General features: G+C 41.8%; 1 protein-coding gene and 1 long non-coding RNA gene across 8 annotated transcripts in view; one reads left to right on the top strand and one right to left on the bottom strand.

The window, feature by feature from the left end:
* Positions 1 to 233: 233 nt before the first annotated feature.
* On the bottom strand, positions 234 to 5272 carry LOC139039519 (uncharacterized). The gene is made up of 2 exons (XR_011492844.1): positions 5199 to 5272; positions 234 to 426 (listed from the first exon to the last, which is right to left on the bottom strand). It is a non-coding gene; the product is annotated as an uncharacterized lncRNA (long non-coding RNA).
* The window catches only part of RBM33 (RNA binding motif protein 33), a 107623-nt gene continuing 84565 nt past the window's right edge, over positions 4354 to 27411 (top strand). For 4 of the 7 annotated variants that reach the window (XM_070480328.1, XM_070480298.1, XM_070480368.1 and 1 more), the window contains exons 1-4: positions 4354 to 4837; positions 16493 to 16571; positions 23193 to 23241; positions 26329 to 26405. In XM_070480328.1, the coding sequence (XP_070336429.1) occupies positions 4795 to 4837; positions 16493 to 16571; positions 23193 to 23241; positions 26329 to 26405 (248 nt within the window). In that variant the 5' untranslated portion in view covers positions 4354 to 4794. Of the gene's footprint in view, positions 4838 to 16492; positions 16572 to 23192; positions 23242 to 26328; positions 26406 to 27411 lie in introns of those variants that run through there. The other 3 variants (XM_070480467.1, XM_070480420.1, XM_070480531.1) reach the window with 2 other exon arrangements.

The following is a 27411-nucleotide window of genomic DNA, read 5'->3' as shown; positions in this document are numbered from 1 at the left end:
ACTACTTATCAGTCGCCACAATAGGACAGTGAATATAAGAATGATGGATATTCAGACAACACAAATCATTTGGACTTGGAAAGATTAAACAATGTTAGCAAGAAAAAAGAGGGGAGCTTGAACTCCCACTGAAAGCTAGGGTGTAACAGGGACCAGCAGGAAAAGATGAGTTCTATTCATTAGCTGCTAGAAGAATTAACTTAGAAAGTCAACATTCCCATTTTCAGGAGCACTGTTTTTCTCTTTGCTTTTACAAAGATCTGTTTTATTAGTCATATTGTACAGTAACTGCACAAACGTGGGGGAAGGATCAGACCGGAATGTCTCCACAACGTTCTCCACAAGGTGGGGAAAGGCTCAGACTGGAGTGTCTCCTGGGTGGACCGCTTGGGGAGTGGGGGAGCCTTGTGAGTTTCGTCTCATTCTCTGTTAAAACAACAAAGGAAGAAGGTAACAAGGTTGGGGGACCAGCCACTGCCAGCTGTGATGCCCACAAGCACTGTCCAGATTGATGTTTTAAACATGTTTCTGAAGAGCGATTGAACAACAACCAAAAAGTTGGGCTTTTTCTTTCTCTGTCCCGTTCCCACGGTGAAAATGAGTTCCCTACTGCCTCAAGGCAGTAGCTTTTGTTAGCTTATTTTTGAGGGAAGATGAGATGTGTGTGTGTGCGTGCGTGCGTGCGTGTGTGTGTGTGTGTGTGTGTGTGTGTGTGGTGGCTGTTCCCTTTCTCAGCCCACACAAGGGCTGCGCTTGGGACTTTGCCCATCTTTCTGGTCAATGCCTGATAGGGTTCATGGAGAAGCCTGCAGGATGGTGCAGGTCTTTCTGCCTCTGCAGCTCTGAGGGGCTTCATACTCTCATGTTAGCCCACATGTGGCCTTTAGATGTCATTGAACATTTTTAGCTGAATCTTAGCTCCAGCTTCTAAGATATCTGGACTTGTATGCTCCAGGTAAGCAAAGGCCCAGGTCCTGCTCCTCCTTGTAGATGTCTGTGTCTCCATTTCCTGCTGGCTGCTCTGGAACCTGTCAGTTCTCTGATGGACTGAGAAAATTGCCATTGATTGTAATTTTTTCTTGTCATGAGGTTGGCAGTGATGTTCTTTCCAGCTCTCTGTATCTCTGAGATGAAACTGGAAATTTCTAATCTGCTTTTGTTCCTCTCCACCGAATAATTTCAAATAATGCATTTTTCACCTCTAGAAGTTCCACTTCATATCTTCTCTGTCCTTCCTCATTAGGGTCCCATTTACCTTAAGTCTTTGAGCTTATTTATATCAAGTCTTAGAAATCCCTGGGCTGATAATTCTGTCTCTGTTATGTATGTTTGTTTATTAATTTTTCTCCTGGTATTGGTCATATATTCCTGCTTCTTCCTTTCATTAGTAATTTTTCTTTAAACATCGGCCTCTGTGAATTTTACTTTATTGAGGGCTAGGTTGGTTTTTCGTTAAAGAAAACTGAAGTTTGCTCTGGTGGGCCATTAAATTACATGATTAGCATAAACCATTTCAAGAGTTGTTTAGAAGCTTTGTTAGAAGATTCTAGTGCTTGTTTGTCCTAGATCTAATGCATTAACCCTTCTTGAGTCTTTCTGAATGTCCTGGGTGATCAGCCAGGGTTATCCTCTCTGGGTGGTTGAAGTTTAAAGGTTGCCCAGCTCTGCCAGAGCTCAGAGAATGGTTCCATTTATAGCTTTCTGGTTGTTCTGGTCCTTTGTTGATCTTCATGGGACTTCTCCCTGCAGCAGCACATTCAAGGTATCCCCATGTGGATTCCTGGAGTTCTTCCTAAGCATCGCTCCATCATCTGCACTGCCATCCCCCCACAATGCCCCATGTTAGCCCCTCTAAATTCTGGTCTGTCTCCTCAAGTCTTTAAGACAGTTGTGTTTTATTTGAATGTCCTCTCCTGCCTCATGGTCAGAAACTGTTTCCAGGTAGAAAGCTGGATGATTATAAGGTTTCTTTTCTCTCAGTGTCCACAGGCCTGTGCTGCCTGTGGCCCAATGTAGGAATGCAATTTTGTTTTTTCAAATTTGTCTTTGCAAGTTATGGAGTGAGTGCAGTTGTCCCCATGTCTCCATCATGACCAGAAGCAGTTTCTTTATGGCCATTTTAAGATCTCCTTTGTGGATGCTGTTCAGTTTTACCATATATGTCTAGGTGTGGCTTTATTTTTCTTGCTTGATATTTGTTATGCCTCTTGTATTTGTGGGTTTGTATCTTTCATCTCTTTTCAGCCATTGTCTCTCTTCTGTTCTCTTTTTTCTCTTTTTGCAATGCAATTTGTCATGAATTTGATTTTCTCATTCCAAGCTTCCAATTTTCAAACCTCTCCTTCATGTTGTCCCTCCACCCCCACCCCCCCTCTTTTTTGTGGCATATTCTGGGAAATCTTTTCCTACCTGTCTTTAATTTTCTCAAGTCTCTTTTCTGTTTAACTTCTCTTTTGCATGTTTTACTTCAACAATGAATTTTTTTTGCAGTTTTATTGATATACAAAATTCATACACAAAAAAATACATAAACTCGATGTATACAACTAGATACGTTTGGATATGTGTATATACCTGTAAGACCATCATCACAATTAAATGATGGCATTACTGTTTGGTTTTCTCATTAAATATTAACTTGGAGTATAATTGCTTTACAATGTTGTGCTATACTGTTTTGAAACAATTAGAATTTTCTAGAAAAGTTTCATATAGAGTAAAAGTAAAACCCTTTTATTCTGAACCATTTGAGAATAAATTTTTGACTTGATGTGCCATAAAGTACTTTCGTAAGAAGGAAGAACAAATCTGAGTCCATATCAGATCTGTTTCTTTTGATCTTTGTATTCTACTGTAGTTAAGAATGTTGCCTATAGCCTGGATATTCAGGACAGCCCATTCTCATGGCTCTGACCTTTAAGAGTATAGCACTTTTCCATTTGTGTAGAGATGAAAAAGTTGCAGAACAGAGAGTAACATTTCTCTTGCTGGGGTGTTTATAGGAACTGTGACCAGACCTTTGCAGAGAGCTGCAAGAACAAAGGATTCTAGCCCCAGTAAGTTTGTAAAAATCACTTCCTCCCCTTTAATATGAAAGAAGCCTGAATTCTAACTCACGGTTCTTTAGGATACTAGTCCATTATCTTCTTGGGTCTGTAGGCTTTCCAAATAAAGTGTTAGTCTTTGCCCCGACACCTTGCCTCTAGATTTACTGGCCTGCCAGGCAGCAAGAAGTACAAACTTGGACTCTGTAATAGTATTTCCAACATAGACTTTCTTCCTGCATAGTACCTGCAATCACCAAAATAAGGAAGTGAATTCTGCTACATAACTCCCATCTTATTTTCAGACTCCGATTTTTGCAAATTGTTCTAATAAGCGTGAAAGGATCCAGTTCCGAATCATGCATTGCATTCAGCTGTCATGTCTATTCTTTCTTCAATCTGAAAAAATTTCTGTCTTTTCTTGACTTTTGTGACTTCCAACACTTTGGAAGACTAAAGGCCAACTTCTTTGTGGTACGTCCCTCAACTTTTTTTGTTCTTATTTCTTCAAGTTTAGACTCAGTTACGTATCTGCGACTGGATTACCACTTAAGTGAGACTGTTTCTTCCTGTTGCATCCTTTAAGGTGGCACAAAATTCTGATTTACCCCGTTACGGGAAAACGTTTACTATCATCGGTTAAAGCGGAGTTTTCTAGGCTTTTCCACCATAAAGCATTCTTTTCTACTAATAGCGTCCACGAGTACTGCTTGAAAATTCATATGGAGTCTTTTGGCATCTCTGCGCCTACGTTCAGTCTTCTCTTCCTACCTAAAAAGACCCTTTTCCTTCTCCACATTCCTCACATTCTTTGTTCTTGCACCAGCGTCTGTAACTTGTTTGTACTTAAAGGCCTAGTTACATTCACCCCACCCACCCGCCCAGTTGGAAGTCGTCTTCAGACGCCTCCTCCCCAGTAGCCCTCAGCCTCCTCCGCACCCTGGTCCCCTTTCTGTCACTCGTTAGCACCTCACTCTCGACCCTGACCGCTCCTCAAGTGCAAACTCTAGCGCACTCGTTCAGCGCAGTCTAACAATCTCACGGCCCACCCATTCAGGGAAATCTGCCGCCGCCCGCAGCCCGCAGAGCGCCAGCCGAGCGTCATCCGGCCGGCCCCAGGCGCCCTCGCCCCCTACGTCGGGCCCCAGCGCCGTGGCTCCGCCCCCAGCCCGCGCCTCACAGTCCAAACACAGAAACCCGACTGCCGCTCCGTAGCGGGGCGCGGGGCCCGCCCCCTCCCACTTCCAAAGGGACTTCCGCCGGCCGTAAAGCTCGGCGCCAACTGCTGCAAAACGCCTTACGACAGAGCCCCGGGGCCCAACTACGGTCGGCAACCGCCTCCGGCCCCCGTGTTCAACACTGGGCTGTCTGGAAGCCCAGCGAGGTGGCCACTTGCGAGTTTGCCCTCTGCATTCGGCCTTCGTTTCCCCGGGGGCGGCCCAGATCCGCCGCGGCCGGCGGGAACGGCCTGCGCCGGCCCCTCCCGGCCGCCATCATCCCGGCGTGCACCGCGGCGGCGGGCCGAGCTGTCCGCCATGTTGCGATAGTTTGTTGTTTTCTTTCTGCGGAGGAGCAGGCCGGAGGGCCCCCACCCGCCGGCCGCGCCGCCTCCCGCACCCAGGCCCGGCCCGCCGCCCCCGTCCCCCGTCCTCCCCGCCCCGTGCCGCGAGTCCCCGGGCCCCGGCTGGCCCGGCGGCCCCCCCCAGCTGGCTTGGTGGGGCGAGGCTGAAGGCCGGGCCCAGCGAGGACCATGGCGGCCGCCCTGGGAGCGGGCGGAGGAGCGGGCGCCGGAGGTAAATGAACGGCCGCGCGCGGGAGGCGGCGGTGGCTGCGGCGGGGGGCGGGGGGGTGCCGGCGGCTGCGGGCCGCTCCCGGCCGTCGTAGTGCCCCCGGGAGGCTCGCGGGGTCGGGGTCTCTGGTGTCCTTGTCCTCGCGGCGCTGAGGCTTCAGGCCCACCTGAGGCGGCGGGCAGTCTGCGCTGGGGCTCTGGGGGAGGGTCGCGGCCCCGCTGGGGTCGTCCGGGTGGGCTCGGCGTGGTTTCCGGTCCCTCACTGGGCCTGGCTGAGGCGCACGCACCTGAGGGAAGGTGTTTGCGGGGCATTTCTGAGAGTAAGGAGTCTGAAAAAAGAACCTCCCGCCACTGCTCTAATTTACCTGAACTCCTTAGTTGTCTGAACGCGGACCCATTAGTGCTTGGTTGTCAGCATCTTACAGAGCGTGGAACTGGGGCACAAACGGTTTAGATACTGAAGCGTTTCCCTTGAGTGTTTTTTTTGTCTTACCTTCTAAACATAGATGAGTTTGACAGAGCACCTAACTCACACCTTACTTGATTTTTTCAGGTAAAATTACTTTCTGGTTGAAATCACATTGTTGACTGAGGTTTTTTATTTTTGTTTTTAATATGAGTAAAACACTTGGAAGTGAGTTTTCTGATCGTTCGGAAACTGACAAAGGGGACCCTTAGGTGGTAAAGGGTGAACACCACCCGCATTCGGGCGGAATTCTCATTCTTGAAACGTTAGGCCATTCTGCTGTATACTCTTCAGTAATGCTGATTTAAGACTACATTGCAGCAATCCTGTCTAGGAATTTTGGCTGAAGTATCAAAGCGTTCCTATGGCAAAATAGAAAAACCTAAGAGACTAGCGCTGAAATGTGACTTCAGGCAATATGGTTTGGTGCATGCCTTCTTTCTGTCACGTGGTTTCCCGGCCCACCCCCCCACCCCGGAGGCTTTCTAGTTAAGAGTTTGAAAATATTTGCTTTACTTTCCTTATTGATTACTTACTGGAGTTTTGTATCATTTTCAAAAGGTCTGGATACTCCTGGGTCAACAGGAAAACTATTTTCATTAGTAATACTAATGTAGCTTGGCATGTTTCACTCTTTCACTTGACTGTAGTGGAGTTTTCCAGAGGCTGCATGTATCACACTTGAAGACATTATTGTACTGATGGCTAATGGAATGTGTGCTTGCATATTTTTTCAAGTTTCTCGTGTTTTGAAAATGGCAAATAGCAATGAATGTAATTGACATAAAAGTTGGTTGGTGTCCTCTAATAAATTTGAATCCAGAAAGTTTTTGATAATTGCTGTTTTAGAGGATTAGGTTTTACCCTTGATGATTTGGGGTTTTTCCTTCCATTTTGTCTTGCATGTCTGTTCTCCCATTGTTCTTAGACTAAAACCAGGCTGCTTACCAAGGTTTGTGCATTGTGCATGGCTCAGCTCCCAGCCTCAGCAAACCCATCAGCCAGCTCCTAGGTTTCAGGCTGCCTGGAGCATTCTTCTTTGTGTCTCAAGTATGTCTGTCTCTTGCTTATGTGCCTCCTTCATCTTTGTTCTGTGGCAACCTTGTTTCTTTAGAACATTTGTCCCGGTTTGTGATTGTATTTGGTTATCTGTTAGCTTCTTTTTTTAATCTCTCCTCCCCAGCAGTTTGTAAGCCCCTTGAGGACAGTAATGCTGCCTGTTTTACCTGCTGTGTATTCCAGGTTCCTGGCATGTAGTATATGTTGAATAAATATTTGGCAGATACCCCTTTCTTTGCATTTGTAAGTGGCACATTTACTGCTCTGTAGCCTTTTATGGTGTGATGGAGTCATGTAGTGTTCCACAGTTTGCTTTGTTCACCTAATAGTTGATCTTGGCAATCTCTCTTGTGTCCGTAGGTGAGAGTTATATGGTTCCACCATTTATTGATTAACCGTATTATATTGATGGACATTTCAGTTATATGTCCTTTTTCACTACTGTGGAAAATTCTGCACTAAACATCTATAGACACAATCGTGATGTGCTGAAGCAAATATTTCTGGAGGATTGATAACTCTCGAAGTGGAAATATGCAGCTTACAGTGGTGTAAGCTGCATGTATTTTAAATTTTGGTAGCTCTTTTCAAGCTATCTCAAAAAAGTTGGTACCACTTTATCCTTCCAACAGTACTGTATGAAAAGACAGTGTAGCATGCTCTGAGAATCTTTGCTATAAGGCAGGATAATAATAGCCTCAGTGTTGTAATTTGTATTTTCCAGATCTGTTGAAATTACTCATCTTTTCATGTATTATATTTATTTTTCTGTGAATTGTTTACATAATTTGTCTTTTTTATTGAGTGGTTGACTTCTCATTTTAAAGAATTCTTTGTGTATTATGTTAGGATTATAGACTTTTTAAAAATTGTGCTTGCCCTATGAAAAGTGAAAGTGAAGTCTCTCAGTTGTGTCCAGCTCTCAGCAACCTCATGGACTGTAGCTTATCAGGTTCCTTCATCCATGGGATTTTCCAGGCAAGAATACTGGAGTGGATTGCCAATTCCTTTTTTTAAGCTTTTGATTATGGAAGCTTTAAAATTTTACCTTGTGAAAAATGTCACTTAAATTTTTGTTTGGCTCCTCCTCATGGCTTGTGTGATCTTAGTTACCTGACTGGGAATTGAACCTGAGGTCAAGGTAGTGAAAGCCTAGAATCACAACTACTAGGTCACCAGGGAATCTCTTCCCCCCTTCTGCCAAAGGTTTTTTTTATATCGACGTCTAGTTGATTTACAAAGTTGTGTTAGTTTCTGGTTTATAGCAAAGTGATTCATTTATATATGTATCTTGTTTAGATTTTTTTTCTTGTTACTTGTTTTCATAAATTTTTTTCCTAACGTTGTCCCCATGCCAAGAGTTCCCCTGTGCTTTTAACATTTTATGTCTGTGCTTTTTTATGTTTAGCTTTTATCCCATAGGGAATTTTATTGTGGATGTGGTGTGAATTTAGGGCTTCTAACAGTTGTAATACAATTTATTGAATTTTTTCTTTTCTATTTTATGATATATTTAAATTCTCATTCTTTCTTTTGTTGTTCATTAATCAAGTCGTGCCCGACTCTTTGTGATCCCATGGACTGCAGCACGTCAGGCTCCCCTGGCCTTCACTGCCTCCTGGAGTTTGCTCAGATTGATGCCCATTGAGTCGATGATGCTATCTATCTATCCCATCCTCTGCCGCCACCTCCTCCTTTTGCCTCTGTCTCTCCCAGCATCAAGGTCTTTTCCAGTGAGTTGGCTGTTCTCGTCAGATAGCCAAAGTATTATAGTGTCAGTGTCAGTCATTCCAGTGAATATTCAGGGTTGGTTTTCTTTAGGATTGACTGGCTTGATATTCTTGCAGTCCAAAGGATTCTCAAGACTCACCTCTAGCACCATGGTTCAGAAGCATCAATTCTTTGGTGATCATCCTTCTTTGTGGTCCAACTTTCACATCCGTCCATGACTACTGGAAAAACCATAGTTCTGACTATATGGACCTTTGTCAGCAAAGTGATGTCTCTGCTTTTTAATACACTATCTAGGTTTGTCATAGCTTACCTTATTCAGTTCTTTCTTTTCTATTTTATGATGTATTTAAATTCTCATAATTTTAGAAAATTACTGTTTCATAGTGTGTGTATGTCTATATACATTATAGGTTTTTTTCAGAAATTTCTTGATTAGCTCTGCATTAAAAAAAAAACTTCAGAATTGTCACATTCTACAAAGAATTTCGCTGAAATTCTTAGAGGTTGCATTGAGTTTATTAATGCAATTTGGGTTTCCAAGGTGTTAAAGAATCCACCTGCTAGTGCAGGAATTGCAAAAGACATGAGTTTGATCCCTGGGTCAGGAAGATCCTCTGGAGGAGGAAATGACACCCCACTCCATTATTCTTGCCTGGAGAATTCCATGGACAGAGGAGCCTGGTGGGCTATAGTCCATGGGGTTGCCAAGATTAGCAGACACGATTAGCACTCACACAATGCAACTTGGGGACGATGGATATTTTTACAATATGTATTTTTTCATCCAGCAATAAGAATGTCTTGCTGTCAAGCTCTTTTTTGTCCATCAGTCATCTACCACATTTTTGAGTATTTCCTCCGTGCTACGCACTGATCTAAGAGGTTGGGATATATAAATATTGGAATAGAAGAGATTGGAGATAGGAAGACAGTTTTACTAAGGTAACTTCCAGAGGAGAAGGGATCTCTGCCATCCGTCTAGTGAAAGCTATGGTTTTTTCAGAAGTCATGTATGGATGTGAGAGTTGGACCATAAAGAAAGCTGAGTGCCAAAGAATTGATGCTTTTGAACTGTGGTGCTGGAGAAGACTCTTGAGAGTCCCTTGGACAGCAAGGAGATCAAATCAGTCCATCCTAAAGGAAATCAACCCTGAATATTCATTGGAAGGACTGATGCTGAAGCTCCAATACTTTGGCCACGTGATGTGAAGCGCCGACTCATTGGAAAAGACCCTGATGCTGGGAGAGATTGAGGGCAGGAGAAGAGGGTGACAGAGGATGAGATGGTTGGATGGCATCATGGATCCAATGGACATGAGTTTCCATAAACTCTGGGAGATGGTGAAGAACAGGGAAACCAGATGCACTGCAGTCCATGGGGTTGCAAAGAGTCCGACAAGACTTAACAACTGAACAGCAGATGGAACTTAACTTAGTAAGATTCTCTTTGTGTAGCTCTTTTATGTTTCTGTGTTATTCCTAGATAGTTTGTATTTGTTGTTGTGGATGGTATGATTTTTTTAATCACACAGTATTCTGGAATTTTTTGCTGATTTACTATAGAAAAACTATTTTTTTGGTCATTATATATAACTGGCTTTTGGAATTTTGTTTTAATACTTGATGCTTTAGGTTTTCAGACTGTTGTATCTGCAGTCTCCCCTATTTCAGTATTTATGTCTCATTTCTTATACTTTTTTTTCTAGAAGTTTTCATTGTTAAGTCCTTCTGAATAATATTTGGTAGTAGGGTGATGACAGGCATCTATATCTTGCCTTCTTGTCAAGAGTTTAATGAATGTTTGTTTAATGTTTTACCAGTGTGTATGGTGTTTGCTGTGGGTTTCTGATAGTTATTGTTTGTTTAGCTAAAAAAGTTTGTATTTTGAATTAGAGTTTTGATTTTATCAGATGCTTTGTCTGCATCGTGATCATGAGGTCCCTTCTTTTTATTATTTATTTTTATTTATTTATCTGGCTGCACCAGGTTTTAGTTGCAGCACATGGGATTTTTGATATTCATTGTGGCATGTGGCATTTTAGTTGCAGCATGTGGGATCTAGTGGCCCAGGTGGCCGGTGGTAAAGAATCCTTCCCCCTGCCAAGCAGGAGATGCAAGTTCGATCCCTCGGTTGGGAAGATCTCCTGAAGAAGGAAATGGCAACCCACTCCAGTATTCTTGCCTGGAAAATCCATGGACAGAGGAGCCTGGCAGGGTACAATCTGTGGGGTTACAAAAGAGTTGGAAACGATTTAGCGACCAAGCAACGACATACGGGATCTAGTTTCCAGACTAAGGATCTAATCCTGCATTGGGAGTGGGTTGTCTTAGCCACTGGACCACAGGGAAGTCCCATGAGGCCCTTTCTTTAATACCTTATTGTAATGTATTGATAAATTTCCAGTGCCGAATCAGCCACACATTCTTGGGTTCACAATCTTCTGGTTCTTCAGGTTTTGTTCTTTTTGGTGTTTGGTTGCTTTTCACTTTAGGACTATCTATGATCGTAAGAGAGATTGGCTTATAGTTTTCTTTGTATTTGTGCCTGCACATGGTGCTCTTCTGTTTTTTATAAGATAGGCTAACTACCTAGAATGAGTTGTGAAATTTTCTGGACATTGTAAAAATCTCTTTGTTAAATGTTGAAAGAACTCTTATCTGCAAAGCCATTTGAGTCTGTTGCCTATTTAATTTTTGGTTTCTTCTTTCTATTATTGGTCTGTTAAACTTTTTTAAATCCACGGGTCAGTTTTGATAATTTTTTCTGGAAAAATTATTCTTTATGTTTATATTTTCAGTATAACAAATTATAGAGTTAAAGGTTTCAGCTTCCTAAGAGTGAGTGTGTTGAAGGTAAATTTTTTGAAAACCCACGCATGTCTGAATGAATTCTTACTTTATTTTCATACTTGATTGATATGGTCGAGTCTTCAAGTCTGGCTTTGACTTAGATTCCTTTTCCTTAGGGTTTTGGTGGTACTGCTGTGTTGTTTTCTGGCTTCTAGGTCTGCTCTTGAGAAGTCTGCGGATGTTCTGATTCCTTATCATTTGTGTGTGACCTTTTTTCTCTTCCTGGAAGGTTTTAACAGTTCCTCCTCATTGTTACAGAATTCATTAGCATAGGTCGTCTTATGTTTCTTGTGCTGCATTTGGTGGATACTTTGGTCTGGAAATGTGTGTCCTTCAGTTCTGGGAAATTATCTTGTGGTACTGTTTTACTCTCTTTTTCTCTGTTCTCACTTTCTGAAATTTTTGTTATTGAATTTTGATGCTACATTTATATACAAAACATAAGCATGATGAAGCAGTTCATAGAGAATCTTTTGGAAGGATAGGTACTTTGGTAGTTCACAGACTCAAAAAGAGTTGTACGGCTCGGACTGTAGAACATCAGACGTCAGGGTGGTCTGGGCCTTGAACAGGCTTGTGGCGGCTGGTGCCATTTCCTCTTCAGTTCCTTTTCTTACAGACACAGGAGTTTTGTTCCTGTTTGGCTGGGTGCTGCTCATCTTCGCTGATTTAGCTACAGCAAAGTGTGGGTCTACTTTCTAGATCTTTTGATAATATTTTTTTTGTTGTTTTTGAGAGAAGCTGTAACTCTGGTACTTACATATAGTTGCATTTTAAAAAGGTTGAGAATCAAATTGATTTAAAAAAAAAAAGACAACATAATTCAAAGATAGCATGTTCCTTATAGGCCACAGGATTCCAACCTGTAGGTTAATAGTTGATTTTGCCTTCATGATTTTGTAGATTCCATGGATTAATGATCTTTCTACCTAAAGATTGAGGAAGTTATGGCTCGCTACCTTTTAATATTTTTATGTATCAGAAGGTTTGTTACTATGTGAAGTGAAAGTCGCTTAATCGTGTCTGACTCTTTACAAGTCCATGGACTGTAGGACTATACAGTGCATGGAATTCTTATGGCCAGAATACTAGAATGGGTAGCCTTTCCCTCCTCCAGGGGATCTTCCCAACCCAGGGATCGAACCCAGGTCTCTCGCATTGCAGGTGGATTCTTTACTAGCTGAGCTACAAGGGAAGCCCAAGAATAATGGAGTGGGTAGCCTATCTCTTCTCCAGAGAATCTTCCCAACCCAGGAATTGAACCAGGGTCTTCTGCATTACAGGTGGATTCTTTACCAACTGAGCTATTAGGGAAGCCCCATTGTTAACTATAGTTGCTTCCTAAATAAACTCAAGAGCATTATACGTAGTATTTGGTAGACCTGAGTTTAAATCTGATTTTGCTATTTACTAATTTTTGGTTAGTCTTAGTTTTCACATCTATCAAATGAGAATGTGGGGATGGATTAAATGAGAAAATGAATATAGCTAGCTTGTTGAAGTACAATGAAGCCTCTCTTCAGTGCTTCAGTAGTGCTAGACTTATTTGAAGTTTTATTATTAATCTTATTTCAGTTAGGAAAGAACCCTTCCAAGTATGAAGGGTTTTAATACAGGGATTAGAGGCTTCTACAGCCCTTGGATAGCATCACCGACTCAATGGACATGAGTTAGAGCAAACTCTTGGAGGTAGTGAAGGGCAGGGGAGCCTGGTGCGCTCATGGACTCCTGGCAGGGAAGTCCGTGGGGTTGCAGAGTCTTGACATGACTGAGCGACTGAACAACATCATCCGCCCTTGGAAAGGCTGGGGGTGTGGTGGTCAGGAACACTTTAGTCTGAGGACCAGAGCCTGATGGTTAAGAGTTTGCCTGGAAGCTGTTGGAACTGAAGACTATTGTGGAAGCGCCAGTGGTCAGTCTCTGCCTCCAGCACTGGGTGCTGACTTCTGATGGTGTTGAGTCTCAAGAGGCCCCCTCTGACTGTCACAGCCCCTGCCAGCCCAGAGCCACGCATGGTTTTCAGGAGCCCGTTCTGACCTCTGAGGACCTCATATCTGTGAGGGGGTGGGTGTGTCTGTCTGTCCATCCTGCGCCTGTCTCATGAAAGTCACTGAGATCACTGTGCCTCAGCCTTCTTGCGCCTGCCTTGCCGTGCGTTCTCTAACCCAGATGCGCACAGGGACGGAGGCCCTGGGAAGTGTGTTTCTCGCATTGTCTGCCCTGTTGTGTAGAGTGACGGGGAGCACGGTCTCAGCACGGCTGTGGCTTCTCTCCGTGGGAGGAGGGGCAGCGGTTGCTGGAAGGACTTTCTCCCTTTCTGTGACATTTCTTCCTTACACTTCACGACATAGCAACTACCCATTAGCACTTTAGAGGGTTTCCCTTTTAGAAAGAGATTCTTGGGAAAAGAAACGGGGCGTCGTTTCCTCTAGATTCCAAGTCATGATGGGAACGTTCAGTTGGCTGAGCTCAGACCATTTTCCTCTTCCAGGTTCCTCAGGCTAACAGAGGACCCAAGGGTTTAGCTTTTATGGCTTGCATATCGGGAGCAGAGCCCTGTCGTCTTTCAGGACTCACTCTGATTGTTTCCCAAACACAGGAAGAGGAGATTAAGTTGTAAGACAGGCAAACAAATGGTCAGTGTGTACCACACTTCAGAAGCAAAGTACACAGTTTGTTTTAGGGAAGCCTGTCTAGGGTCCCATGCAAATAAGAGTTTTAAAACAAGACTACAAATTATTTTTCAAGCAACATGATATATGGGCTCTTTCTGAAAATTTGCCTGGTTACTCAGTTTGAGTTATTTTGTAGGACAAATAGCTTACTTTGAAAGTTCTTGAATGTTAGTTTGATTCTTTTTTTCTTGTTACTATAAAGTTTAAATAAATACTGTTTAAATAAAGGGTCTGGATTTCCTCACCTATAAAATACGGAATTTTGAGTCAGCGATTCAGAATACGAGATGTATACGTGAGGATGGTGCCGTGGCAAAAGAAAGAAGGTTGAGAGCCTTTGTACTAGGGCAAACCTGGTGAAGGGCCAGATGGTAAATACTTTAGATTGTGTAGGTCACAGGGCCTCTGTTGCAGTTCTCTGCTCTGCGCTTATAGCTTGAGAGCTGTGGACAGTTTGTGATTGAATTAGCATGTATGTTCCAGTAAAAGCTTATTTACATAAGTCTGGGCAGTAGCTAAATTTGGACTCAAACAGGTGGCAGAACCAACATACCAGGGGGACTGTAGTTTGCCGATTCTTGGATTAGACAGTTGGTAGAATCCTGTTCCAGACTAGTATTGTATAAAGTTTCTAATCTAAGTTCCAGGTTCCTGGAAAAGATGAGGAAGTAATAAGAATGCTAAGTAGAAGCCTTGTGTTCATTATAGAGACCTAATTGCTGTGTAATTGAAAGCTGTAAAAATTCCAGTAACTGTTTTTAGTCTTGCTGACAGGGAACACTGATTCCCTTAATAACATGTATGTCTAGCATAACGTTTGGCCTTGGGTTTCTAGATACGGATCACTCTTCCCCTTAGAATCCAGGGTTGTGCTTTCTTCCTTTAAAACTTTGGACTAGTGTGGGTACGTTTTGTTTTCTTGGTTCTGCTCAGTATGACAAACAGAAACTTAAAAAGGACTCGTCTGTATTCTCAATGAGAACAGAAGGAAAGTGATGCAGAAAATGTAAGAAGAATAAAAACAGGCCCACAGAGTTCAAGGTCTTAGTTTGTTTCTTAGGATTTTGAGTTAGGGTTCTTTTTTATCTTGTTTTTGCATTCCATAATCCAAGTGGAAAGAAAGTATGTTTTTGTTTTCTGCTTTATCAGATTTTTTTTTCCTTTGCTTATTGTGCTTTTGTCCAAGCACAAGGTTACTCACATTTGCAATCATTCTCGTCTCCTTTGGGGAATTACGGTGATTTTGCACTTTAGGTATTTAGTTTCTCTCAGCAGTGTTTCATAGTCCTTAGTTTACAGGTCTTTCTCATTTTTTTATTATGGGTATCCCTAGTATATATTTCATATTTTTATGTTATTGCAAGGATATGGTTTTTAATTTCCAATAGTTCATTCCTTGTATGTAAAAAAAAAATTTGTCGACTTTTTAAAACTGATCTCATATTTTGCAACCTAATTCAGTTCATTTATTAGTTTTTGTGCTTTTCCCCCGTAGATTCCGTGTGATTTTCTCCATAGCTGATGATGTTTGCTGTGAAGAATGGTGGTTTTTTTACTTCCTCCTTTTCAGTCTGAGTTCCTTTTGTTTTTCCTTGTCTGGTTGACTAGGTAGGACTTGCATCACAGTGCTGAATTGCAGTGTTGGGACTCAGCCCCAGTCTTGTTCCAGAGTCTAGAGGAAAGCATTCACTTGTGGTGGTTGCTGTCGTTTTTCCGTACAGATGCCCTTTGATCAAGTTGGGGAAAGTCTCTTCTATTCCTGATTTGTTCAGAGTTTTTAGGAATGTGGATATTTAGTTTTGATTAATTTTTAAATTGATTTTCCTCCTTATGTCGAGATGATAATGTAATTTTCTACTTTGTAATATGATCTATTATATTGATTTTTAAAAAGTACTGATTTTTGAATGTTAAATGAACCCTTCATTCCTGGGATAAATCTATGTGGTTGTGATGTAGGGTATTCTTTTAATATATTGTTGAGTTCTATATGCTAATTTTTTAAAAATAGTTTTTACAGTTTTATTTTTCTAGTCTGTTTCATGTGCCTCTGCTCTAATCTTTATTTTCTTTTGCAATCTTTTGGTTTAATTTCTTCTTCTTTGTCTAGTTCCTCAAGATTTAAAGTAAGGCTGTTGGTTTGAGATCTTTCTTCTTTGTTAGTGTAGGCAATAAAGTTCCTTCCATGTACTGCTTTTGCTGCATCCCGTAAACTTCGGTATGTTGTATTTTTGTGTTCATTTTTCTCAAAGTATATTCTTATTTCCCTGGTTCTTATTTCTTCTTTGACCTATTGGTTGGTGAAGTGTGTTGTTTAATTTCCATGTACTTGTGAATTTTCAGTTTTCTTTCTAGGATTGATTTTTAGCTTTATTATTACAGTTGACCCTTGAGCAATGCAGGGGTCAGTTGCACCCCTTTAACTGTTCTATCAGCGAGCTTTCATGCCTAAGAATGTTCAATAAATTGATTTTCTTTAGGTAGATATGTACTTTACAATTTTTTAATGATTAAAAATGGCTAAAGCATTTATGGGCTTCCCTGTAGGCTCAGTGGTAAAGAATCTGCCTGCCAATGCAGGAGACGTGGGTTTGATTTCTGGGTTGGGAAGATCCCCTGGAGAAGGAGGTGGTGACTCACTCCAATATTTTTGCCTGGGAAATGCCATGGACAGGGGAGCTTGGTGGACTGTAGTCCATGGGACCTGGCTTAGTGACTAAACAACAAACAAACAACATTTGAAATTGTTATATATATGAAAGTTTAGTGTTTTAAAAATGTCATATTGGGAATCCTTAGAAGAAACAAATTGTTTCAATGTTTGAATGTGTCTGTTTAAGTTGAGTAAGACTGACTCACGGCCTCTCCTTCGCAGATGATGACTTTGACCAGTTTGATAAGCCTGGTGCGGAGCGGTCCTGGAGGAGAAGAGCTGCGGACGAGGACTGGGACAGGTGCGGACTCCCCTGGTTGCGCGCAGGGCCCGAGCTGACTCATCTCCTTCTGTCACTGGGCCGCGCAGAGCTCTTTCACGAGAACGCTGTGTTAGTTGCCGATGCTCTTTCCTGAGTAGGTCTGTCCTGACCGGGCTGAAGAAGGGCAGGGGCGGGCATTGCAGCGGAAGGCTTTGTGGGGAGCCCCCTCCCGGGCTTGCGCCGCCTCCGGCTGCTGGCAGAGCTGTGTGTGTCTGCACAGCGCCGCGCTGAGGCGGTGGGGACTCGGCGCAGCTGGACTGATTCTGTGCCGCGACAGCAGTGGCAGCAGAGTGCCTCCACGCGCTGCGCCGCTGCGAGGCCTGCTCGCGGCGCGTGGGCTTCAGGCACTGTGTCCTGTGGGCTTGTGGCTGCTGCTCCTGGGCGCCAGGGCACGGGCTCAGCAGTTGTGGGGCTTGGGCTCAGCGGCTCTGCAGCGTGTGGGACCTTCCTGGACCAGGGGTTGAACCTGTTCCCCTGTGTTAGGTGGATTCTTTACCACTGAGCCGCCAGGCAAGCCAGGTATCTTGTAACTTAATTTTATATATTTCTGATGACTAGTAAAGATGGAAAATGTATTTGGAAATCATTTTCAAACTTACAGGAAGATGTAAGAGTAACACAGAAATTCTTACAAGGCCTCCTGTATCAGACTTAACGGTTGCTTTGTATCTTGCTTATGTTATCTTCCCCTCACTCATTACACACACACACACACACACGCAGAACACTTTTTTCTTTCCTGCACCATTTGACAGTAGTTTACAGGTATCATGCCACTTCTAAATCTGCAGTGGTTACCCAGGTTTTGTCAGTTGTCCAAATAATGTCCTTTTTAGCAAAAGTGAGTTTCTTTTTCTCCTCCTTGTTTCTTCATCTGGAAGAATTCTGTCTTTAAAGACTTCTGCAAAGGCTCTGTGAAGCCTTTGTGTTTAATGGCTTCTGACTTTTTTGAGGAGGGTGCACCATTTCCCTGTGGACCAGCCCTCAGTGTGGGTTTGCTGGTGTCTCCTCAGGACTAGGTTCAGGATGTGCTTTTGGCCAGGAGCGCCTTTTGGTAACGCTGTGACCTTCCTGAGGGCGTCTCTTCAGGAGGTGCATGATGTCAGTCTAGCTGCTTTCTGCCTTATGTTGGTAAGGAATTCTTCCTACTCTGTACTCTTTATGTTCCTAGGAAGGTTTTGAAGTGTGTGTATGTTTTTAATGGTTACATATATAACCTACCTGAAATTGATTGATTTTTCTTTTTAAACTTTGAAGTGTATATGAAAATAGAATAGTCTAGGTAATGTACCATCCTTCAGCTTCAGCAGTGTCACTATGTAGCACGGTTGTTTTATCTGTGATCTCTGTAATCCTTCTCAAATCACAGACATAATTTCATCTGAAAACATACTAGATTGTATCTCTCTAAAAAAAAAACGATTTACAAATACAGCCATTATAGAGTTATGTATGATTAAGTTGCTTAATATGAGTGTCTTATTAACGTTCACACTTCCCTGACTGTCTCACGTGTATATAGTTTACTGGTGGCTCAGACGGTAAAGAATCTGCCTGCCATGCGGGAGACCCGGGTTTGATCCTTGGGTCAGGAAGATCCCCTGGAGAAGGGAATGGCAACCCACTCCAGTATTCTTACCTGGAGAATCCCATGGGCAGAGGAGCCTGGTGGGCTATAGGCCATAAGGTCGCAAAGAGTCGGACACGACTGAGTGATTAACACTTTGACACTTTCATATATATTACAAATACATACACATGTGTAGTGTGGATATGTTTCTGTGTTCTCTCTTATAGTTTGATTTGGAGTGCAAACGATCCATATCCCATAAGTTAGGGGCTCTTCAGTGTTGTCATTGGCCATTTGTTCCTGCAGCAGGAGCTTCCCAGAGTCTTGTTAACTTCTTTTTGCCATGTTATCAACCATTAGATGGTCCAAGTGATGATATTCTCATTCTGTCAATCCTTCTTGTTTCTGTTAGTTGTGATAATTCTGTAATTATACTTGGTTCTTTTGAGGTATATTTTTGAGTATACTTGATTCTTTCCATTTATTTACCAGTTTTCAAAGTAATGGGTTAGTTCCTTAGCATCTTCCAGAGGTGTTTTGTTTTTGAACCATTTTGAATTCATAGATTTAAATACTGCATGTGTGTTTTTATAACCCATTATGATTGTTATCTTATTAATGCTTCAATTGCCCCAGTATTTGTTCAATGGGGATTTATTTTGGCTGTCATGACATTGGTTGGCTTCCTCTCTGAAGGAGCTGGGTTCTGTTTACAGTGTGAGGCAGGGCTCTGATTTTCCTTGCCCTTTCTAGGGTAAATAGCCCTTGACCCGTGTTGTTTCTGAACAGTCTTTTCTTTTCTTTACTCGTCTTCTGTGCATGTTTGCATATTGAGGTTCAGTATCTTGTGTATTTCTTTATTTGATATTGCTAAAGCATAAAACAACTTCTTCCATGTACTGGGTAATAGAGGGTGAATTTTGAAAGTTAAGAAGAAAGAGTCAGAAAATGTAACAGGCTGTATATCCAGATGGGAAAGAGCATGTTCAGAAGGTTTTAACTGAAGGTCATTTGATGAAGGGTTTTTTTTAATGGGGCAGCGTTAAATAAGCAGGAAGAGTCGATGAGGTGTTCCGAGTGTAGCAGCTGGCTCCTGGAGAAGTGATGTCCCAGGATCCAGCCGGAGCCGCTGTGGCAAGAGTGGGTGGTGCTGGAGCAGTGCAGGTGGGAGGGAGCGGCCGTCGCCTCTGCCTTGTGACGTTCTGCTGAGACCTCCATGGGCCAGGCCTATCCAGAAGAAGGGCCAGAGCTGGAAGCCCTTCTAGGGCCTGGAGCTGGCGGGGAGGGAGCCGCTGAGGGTGGCCTGGAGTGGGGAGGCACGTGGAGACTGCTCAGGTGCAGTGTTTGTTGTCACTTACATTTCTGATTTTGAAAGGCTGCAGCCAGGTGAAAAAAAGTGAAAGTGTTAGTTGCTCAGTCATGCCTGACTCTTTGCCACTCCATGGACTTTATACACCAGGCTTCTCTGTCCATGGGATTCTCCAGGCAAGAGTACCAACCTAGGGTTCAAGCCCTGGTCTCCTGCACTGCAGGTGGATTTTTACCATCTGAGCCATGACTGCCTGCAAAATACCTGTTTCCTGAGAAGTTTCCCATGTAATTCTGTCGGTTAGTAAACATATACCTGCTCCCAAAGATCTGATTGTCTTCCTCAACTAGTGGCTGCTGGTGAAGCCTCTCAGGTGCTGTGCAGTGGGACGCAGAATGCCACCTCATCCTTTTGGTACTCCTGTCACTTTCTAAGTACCTTTATTGTCTGCAAGCATTACTGCTCACCCCTTGGAAAAGAGGCGATTTGGGCCGCTCACTCCCATTAATTCGTTGATTCTGGTGACCATTGATGTCATTTTGGTAGTGTTTCATATTTTACAAATTTCTTCCCTTTTGTGTACCTCTTTATAAGGATCCTGCTTTATGATAACAGTGGAGAAGTACATTTAATTTTTGTGTGGTGTGTGGGTAGTAGGTAGGATTTGGACTCTGGTGCTAGACTGTCTCAACTCACCTGGTTTCTGACTTGGTAGCAAGGTGATCTTGGGCCAGTTATCTAACATCTTGAATCCTTGTTTTCACGTGTAAAAAGTGGAGAATGATGTGTGCTTGATGGGGTTATGGTCTGGTTACGGAGATGTATGTGTTGGGGGTCGGGCTGCTCGCCGCTCAGAAGTCAGTAAACAAGCCAGGCTGGTGGAAAGGCAAGTTTGCTTTATTTTAGGTGCTGGCAGCTGGGGTGGGAAGGGTGGCAGACGTCTGTCCAAAGGCGGACTCCTCCCTCTGCCCAAGAAGCAGCAAAGGAAAGCATTTATAGACAGAGTGGTGGTGAGGGGGGTTACGTGCAGAAACAGCACAGTCATCTCTAACAGTCATCTTCAGTTGGTCATCAGTCATCTGAGTAGCATCATCTTGGTTGTTTTAGGTACACTTAATCTTCAGTTCTGGGGTCTCAGTTCAGTTCAGTCACTCAGTTGTGTCCGACTCTGCAACCCCATGAACCGCAGCACACCAGGCCTCCCTGTCCATCACCAACTTCCGGAGTCCACCCAAACCCATGTCCATTGAGTCAGTGATGCCATCCAACCATCTCATCCTCTGTTGTCCCCTTCTCCTCCTGCCCTCAATCTTTCATTCCCATTTCTTTGCGGTCGATTCTCAGAATTATGGCAGCTCAGGTCCTGGGTACAGTCTGGTCATCGTGTAGTTAACTTCTCCACCTGGGCTTTTGGTATCTATAAGACAGAGCCATTACAAGATATGGCTCAGAATATTATCTATAACCCCTGAGAAAGATTCCCCGGTGGCTCAGACCATGAAGAGTATGCCTGCAATGCAGGAGACCTGGGTTCAGTCCCTGGGTTGGGATGATTCCTCTGGAGAAGGAGTTGGCAACCCACTCCAGTATCCTTGCCTGGAAAATCCCATGGATGGAGGAGCCTGGCAGGCTGCAGTCCCTGGGGTCACAAAGAGCCTTGACTGAGTGAGTTCACTTGCCTTGAGAAAGAACTAAAGGTCCTTGACCATGCTTAGTGACTGCCTTGTTCTTATTCATCTCCTTTGACTGTTTTCCTTTGTTTCAGCGTTTCTCACTTCTCTGATTAAACTTGCTCTTTCACTAAAGCTTTCCACAGGCAAAAGGCGGGCAGAGGACATGGTAGGGGAAAGGGCCGCACGGTCCTGCTCCGTTTCAGTAAGTCAGCAAAAGACCTGTGTACAACACCTAGAGTGATTCTTGCCACGTAGTATATGGAATGGACGTTAGTGATTGCTTGAGCTGCAGTTGATGCATATTGCTGTTTGTGTGGTTAATCTCTCCTCTTGCTTTCTTATTTAATGCTCTCTTACTACCTTTGTTAGTCATGGAAGCAACTATTCATCTCTGTACACTCTTCATTTACAGCTGATAAAATTTTCATTTATCTTTGAAAAAATGCTCTTGTTTAGGAAAAATAGTCATCAAAGTCATTGATTGCTTATTTCCATCTATTTGTCAGCAAAAGGCACAAACACTTTCTGGATTTTTGCCTGTGTGATGACCAGCACCTGTTCATACTATGGTTTTTAAGAGTTCTTCCCAGTTAGTATCCCCTGGGCAAATGATATTACCTTCTGATTTCAGTTATTTAGAGTGATGCTCCAGAGGGGTGCTTATCCTCAAAGACGTGCTTATATTTTTTGGATCATCTAGAATCAAATTCTCAAAAGCAGTTGTTGTAAATATTGTGACTAGCAAGTGTTTCTTTCCTCACCATTGGAGAATGAATGTAACAATGAAGATACAGAAATTGTATCTGAAAGATAATTAGATGATTTGAGGATTGAAAATGTTGAAAGAAGTTATACATTGTTCTCTGATAACTTGTATTTATGCAGGTCCAGGAAAGGTTTTTATCTGTTGTCCCTGTTTTATCTATCTATAAAATGATGGTATAGGATTTATGTAGGGTAACTTAAAATAATAAAAGAGATATTCAGTGCATGAATGAAGTAATTTGTTTCTAGTTTTAAAAGATAGTACATTGAATTTCTGTTGTAACTTCATATGTGCATTCCAGGATATTCTGTCATTCTGCAGAGTAGCACACTAGACATAAACATGGGTTTTGGGTAAAATAGTGCTCAAAACCTATAGAACCTATAGAAATTTGTAACCAGAACCCTTATGAAGAAAGTAACGATTGTAATAACATTGGTCCAGTTGAGTCTCCATTGGCATTTGTACCTAGAATCATAATCTAATTGTGTTTGCTTCTTCTAGATGTTAGTCCTTAGACATTTGCTTTAAAAAGACATAACTTAATAAGAATAAATACAAAAGTAAGGAAAAAAGGACATAATTTAGTGGTAGCTATCTTCCATCAGTTCAAAAATTAAAAAGGAAGCAGTGGGAAATGTCTCTAGGTTTCTCATCTGCTAAGAATTTCTGTTTTAATTATGAGAAAACCTGCTTTTGATCATTTCAAAACATAAGCATGCTGACCAGAAATTGCAGACAGCTGACATGACTTCATTGTCATACGAAAATAATTCCTTTAGTTTTTATGATAAACTTGAATGTTCTCATAAGCATTGATTTTTCATTTTTTAAGTTTTTACAGTTGATGAGTGTTAAATGGTCTCCCAGTGGTTTTGGTTTTAATTTTCCTAGTTAATGATATTGGGGCATCTGTCTTTTCCTGTTTCATCATATGTTTTGAAAGATAAGAGAAAGCATAGATATTACATATGGTTTCTTCTTTTGCTCATTAATGAACAAGTCCAAAGAAGTGAAGATCTTGTATTGAGGTGAAAAACTAAGAAGTCTAGTGAGAGCCACTAGTTACACCAAAAACTCCCGTACTTAAGGGATCAGATGTTCCCTGTGTATTTGAAAATGTGTTTTCATTATTAATAAAGATAAAGGAAAAGATAGCAAAATTAATGTGAAAGCACCCAAACCGTAAAGTCCTGGGTAAATGTCCCCAGTGGTCTGCAAACTTTCCAGCGTTTAGTAGGAATAAAACATTGTCATGTCTTTTTTTTTTTTTCCCCCACAGTGAACTTGATGATGACTTACTTGGAGAGGATTTGCTCTCTGGCAAAAAGGTAACAATACAGGTCTTTCTGAAATTAAGTGATATTTAATTGCATTTAAAATAAGAAATACGTCTTATGCATGGGATGTGTTACTGGAAAGTTGGGTATAGATTAAAATTTTGTGGAATGATTACTTTTTATATGCAAAGAGTTGACTATCCGTAAATTCTCTGATAACTTGTAATTCAGGCAGTAAATTCTTTGAAGCAGATGTTTTAGTTTCTGGCATGTCAAGGCATTTTAGCAGGTATTGAGTGTATGAAAGTTGTAATAAAACTACCACTTGCCTTGAAGGAACTTAACATTTGGTGGTTAATATTTTGAATGCTGAATCTGAAATTTGCTTTTTGGGATTCAGATATAAGGATAAAATTATCCTGAAATATGAACTTCTTTGATCAAGTAGAAACTGGGAAGCTGTTATCTCCAATGTGTATATTTATGTATCATGTATTTGTATGTATAACATAACTCTGCCAATATATTTTGAACATTATGAAACATACATTAAAAATAAAAATGAAAAGCCAAATATTAAAGTGAAAAACTAATTTTTTTTTTTTACTTATTAACAATTTAAAGACACTTGTTAGTCTCACTGAATATCAAGCTCGTGGTATGCTTAGTAGTTTTAAAGTCTTCACAGACTGTGACGGCTCCTTACTGTCAGCAGTTACACTCAAGCTCGTTGTTCTCTTAGGTGATTGGGTCAGATCAGTTGTCTGATTGTCAGATCTGATGAGATTTTCCCTTTCATCTCATTTATAATTCGCTTGATGAAGGTCCAGTCCTGGCGGGGGTGCCAGCCCCGCCCCTTTCCTGCCTCTCACTCCGCTGCGTCCCCATCTTCTCTAGTACACTGGTGGCTGTAGCTGCTCTCCTTTCGTGTCCTGCCCTCGAGGCCTGCACTGTCCTGGCTCTGGCTTCCCTCAGCCTTTCCTCTCTCATCCCGTTACTCTAAAGAAGAATTTGTTCTGTTATCTGTAAGCCTGCGTGGTCAGAATGACTGCAAGGGAAGAAGCCGTGAGCGTGCCCCTCAGCCCACCCATTTGTGAGCTCGGGCAGCCTTGGGATGCCTGTGTGTGTGTGATTGGGGCGGGGCAGGCCCGGGGCCACTCCTCAGCGTGGGGTGGTCACAGAGGAAGTGGGGACTGTTGTCTGCCTCTGGCTTAGTTTGCACCGCCTTGCCGTGCACTCCCTGTATTTGGGAGTTCACTTCCCTAAGGTAAACACGTGTTTTCCTTTGTAAGTATTTAAAATGCTTTCGTGCGGGATACCAGTTAGAGGTTAAAATGTTTAAATGTAGTCAAACAATTTTACCCGCGGTTGGATTTCTGCTCTTGGGCAAGCCTGATGTAGTTTGCCCTGTGTTTCTGTCAGGGAGCCCACCTGGCCCTCATGATCACAAGCGTTGGTGGCTAGTTTCTCACTCTTCCCACCCTGCTTTCCTGCCCACCACCCTGAGCAGGGTCCACCCTCGCTGTTCCCCTCTTGCCTGAGGAGGCGTCACTCCAGGTCATCCCAACAGAGTAGTTGTGGCCTCAGGGCTTAGTGTGGCCCGCCATTCCCGCTTTTCGAGTAACGTGGGTGTTTTGGTCATTTTGATCATTATTTTGTGCCTCCTGTGTCTATTACTCATCAAGTTCAGAACCAACGTAGAAAGTTGAATCCTCAGAACTCAAAAAAGTGAGATTTGATTACCATCAGGGCCTACTGCAACATACATGCAACATACCAAACATACATGTTTGGTGTGTAATTTATTTTCGACCAGTATTTAGAAGTTTAACTAAAAACCTGAAGGAAACAGCCTGTTATTGAATGAAATTTGGCTTTATTGAATTGTTATTTTTTAAAGATTTCTTGTGGTTTTATTTAGTGGTCCTGGGCAGCTAAACTTGAGTTCTCCCAAAGCAGGCCCGGGCTTCCCAGGTGGTGCTCGTGGTAAAGAGCCCACCTGCCAATGCAGGGAACATAAGAGACTTGAGTTCAGCTCTTGGGTCGGGAAGATCCCCTGGGGGAGGGCCTGGCGACCCGTTTCAGCATTCTTGCCTGGACACTCCCATGGACAGAGGTGCCTGACAGGCTACAGTCTGTGGGGTTGCAGAGTTGGACATGACTGAAGCAACTTAGCATGCACACATGCATAGCAGGCCTGGCTCATCCCTGTTAATGGATGACAGATTCCAGGGCAACTAATAAAAACTACAAATAAGATGGATTTTTTTTGGCTTATATCAAAACTACCTTAATGAAGAGTAAATAGAGATATGTTTGAGAAGCCTAGGTTTATAATCTATAAAATGGCAGGAGAAGATTGCTGGTTTATTTCTTTCATCGTTAGGTAGAAAATCAAGTCCCCCCCGCCCCTTGTGTGCATGTTGTGGAAGAGTAGTAATTTATATATACCATAGAAATAATTTTAATAAGGTAGGAAAGTGTGTGGTTCTCCATCTTAAATCTAAGATACTGGTATGTATTTAGCTTAACAAAACCTGTAACTTTAGAAATTTGACCAGTTGGCACACTCGCTAGACTGCCTCTGCTTAACTCGTAATATGAGTAGACAAACCTGTCAGGAACAGGAGAGAGAATCCGAGTTGTGCTTATTTTCATGTATCCGTCTACTGGACAAACCAGAGTTTTATTTTAGTCTCTTACCATTTCAGTTGGGCAGTCTAGTTATCTAAAATCTGCTTTTTTCTAAAATTCCACTAATTTTTTCCTTTGTTTATGTTAAATTTAATCAAATCTTAAGGATACCATTTTTTTGGTATAAGAAAAAATTGTTTATATCATACTACCAAAGGACTTGTTCTTTTTTGTCTCCTTTGTTAGACTTATAATATGATCCTTATGCTTGCTTCTGCTATACTTACTTGACTGAGCATCTAAAAATTAGTCTGGGGGAGTTAGCTAGTATGCCATGTGTAGAACCTTGACTGTCACTGGTTATATCAAACTGAGAAAACTTTGTGAATGGCAAATGTTTTAATAACAAGGTTAGAAATAATCCAGTCAACGTAATTTTGGACTTTTGTAACAAGTTTTCTTATGGAAGTGACATGCATTAATTAGATTTCTTGCTTTAATTAGAATCAATCGGATTTGTCAGATGAAGAGCTAAATGATGATCTCCTACAGAGTGATAATGAAGACGAAGAAAATTTCTGGTACCGAATATTATCTCATTAAAAATGTTCTTTGTTTAAATTTCTAGTAACTGATTTATAATTATAGCGGGATATAAAAGATAATGTAGTGTATCTTTACTGTATGATTATATTCTAATATAATTATATTAATAAACTAATTACTATATTAAAGGTATTTACTCTTGTTAAGTGAAATAATTCTTTTCAATTTTATGAGGAAACATTTACTGTGAAAATAAAGACACTTGTTTATAAATGTAATTAACAAATAGATGCTATTTGTTATTGAGCTATAGACGTGTAATAGATACTTTTTAACATAAAGTAATTTTTATGGGTAACAGTAAGTTTTAAATTATTTATTCTACCAGTTATTTGTTTCCCAATTTCATTCTCTGGTATCATTATTAGACTTTGATCTTTTGAATTACATTGCCCTTGAAGTATACTTTTCAGGAGTTTTTAGCCATGTAGTATCTTCACGTGTGTGTGGAATGTTCAGTTTTTTTGTTAGGATTGTATACTTAATGGGTGCAAACTTAGATTTAGCCCTAAAACCTTGCCCTTTAAATGTTGTTATTATGCATCTTAATTGTTTGACATTTGTCTGTTGTGATTTAACAGGTGGAATATATTTTTTTTTTCAGTTTTAAAATTGCCTTTGTTTATTTCACTCAGAAATTAACTATTTTAAACAAATTTGAGGTTAGTATAAACTTGATTTAGATAAACACTGAAATGTATTTACATGCTGACTTTTAATGTTTTGATTTTTTAAAATACGAGTTTATGGTTGGCATCATAGATGTAAGAAAACTCTTAAAATTCCATCAGTGTGGGGAGGATGTATATAGACTTATGGCTGATTCATGTTGTATGGCAGATAACCGGCGCAACGTTGTAAAGCGCTTATCCTCCCAATTAAAAAATTCAACCTGTGCTTTCCAGTTTAGAGAGCAGTACTCCTAGTGTTACTTGGGTGTCTTAGAAAATGGACGCCACCCTTTTCATTCTGAAAGGTAGA

The sequence above is a fragment of the Odocoileus virginianus genome, chromosome 1 (genome assembly GCF_023699985.2).
Source record: "Odocoileus virginianus isolate 20LAN1187 ecotype Illinois chromosome 1, Ovbor_1.2, whole genome shotgun sequence".
Taxonomy (NCBI): Eukaryota; Metazoa; Chordata; class Mammalia; order Artiodactyla; family Cervidae; genus Odocoileus; species Odocoileus virginianus.
Note: the sequence above shows the minus strand (reverse complement) of the source record. Positions and strands in the feature narration are given on the sequence as shown.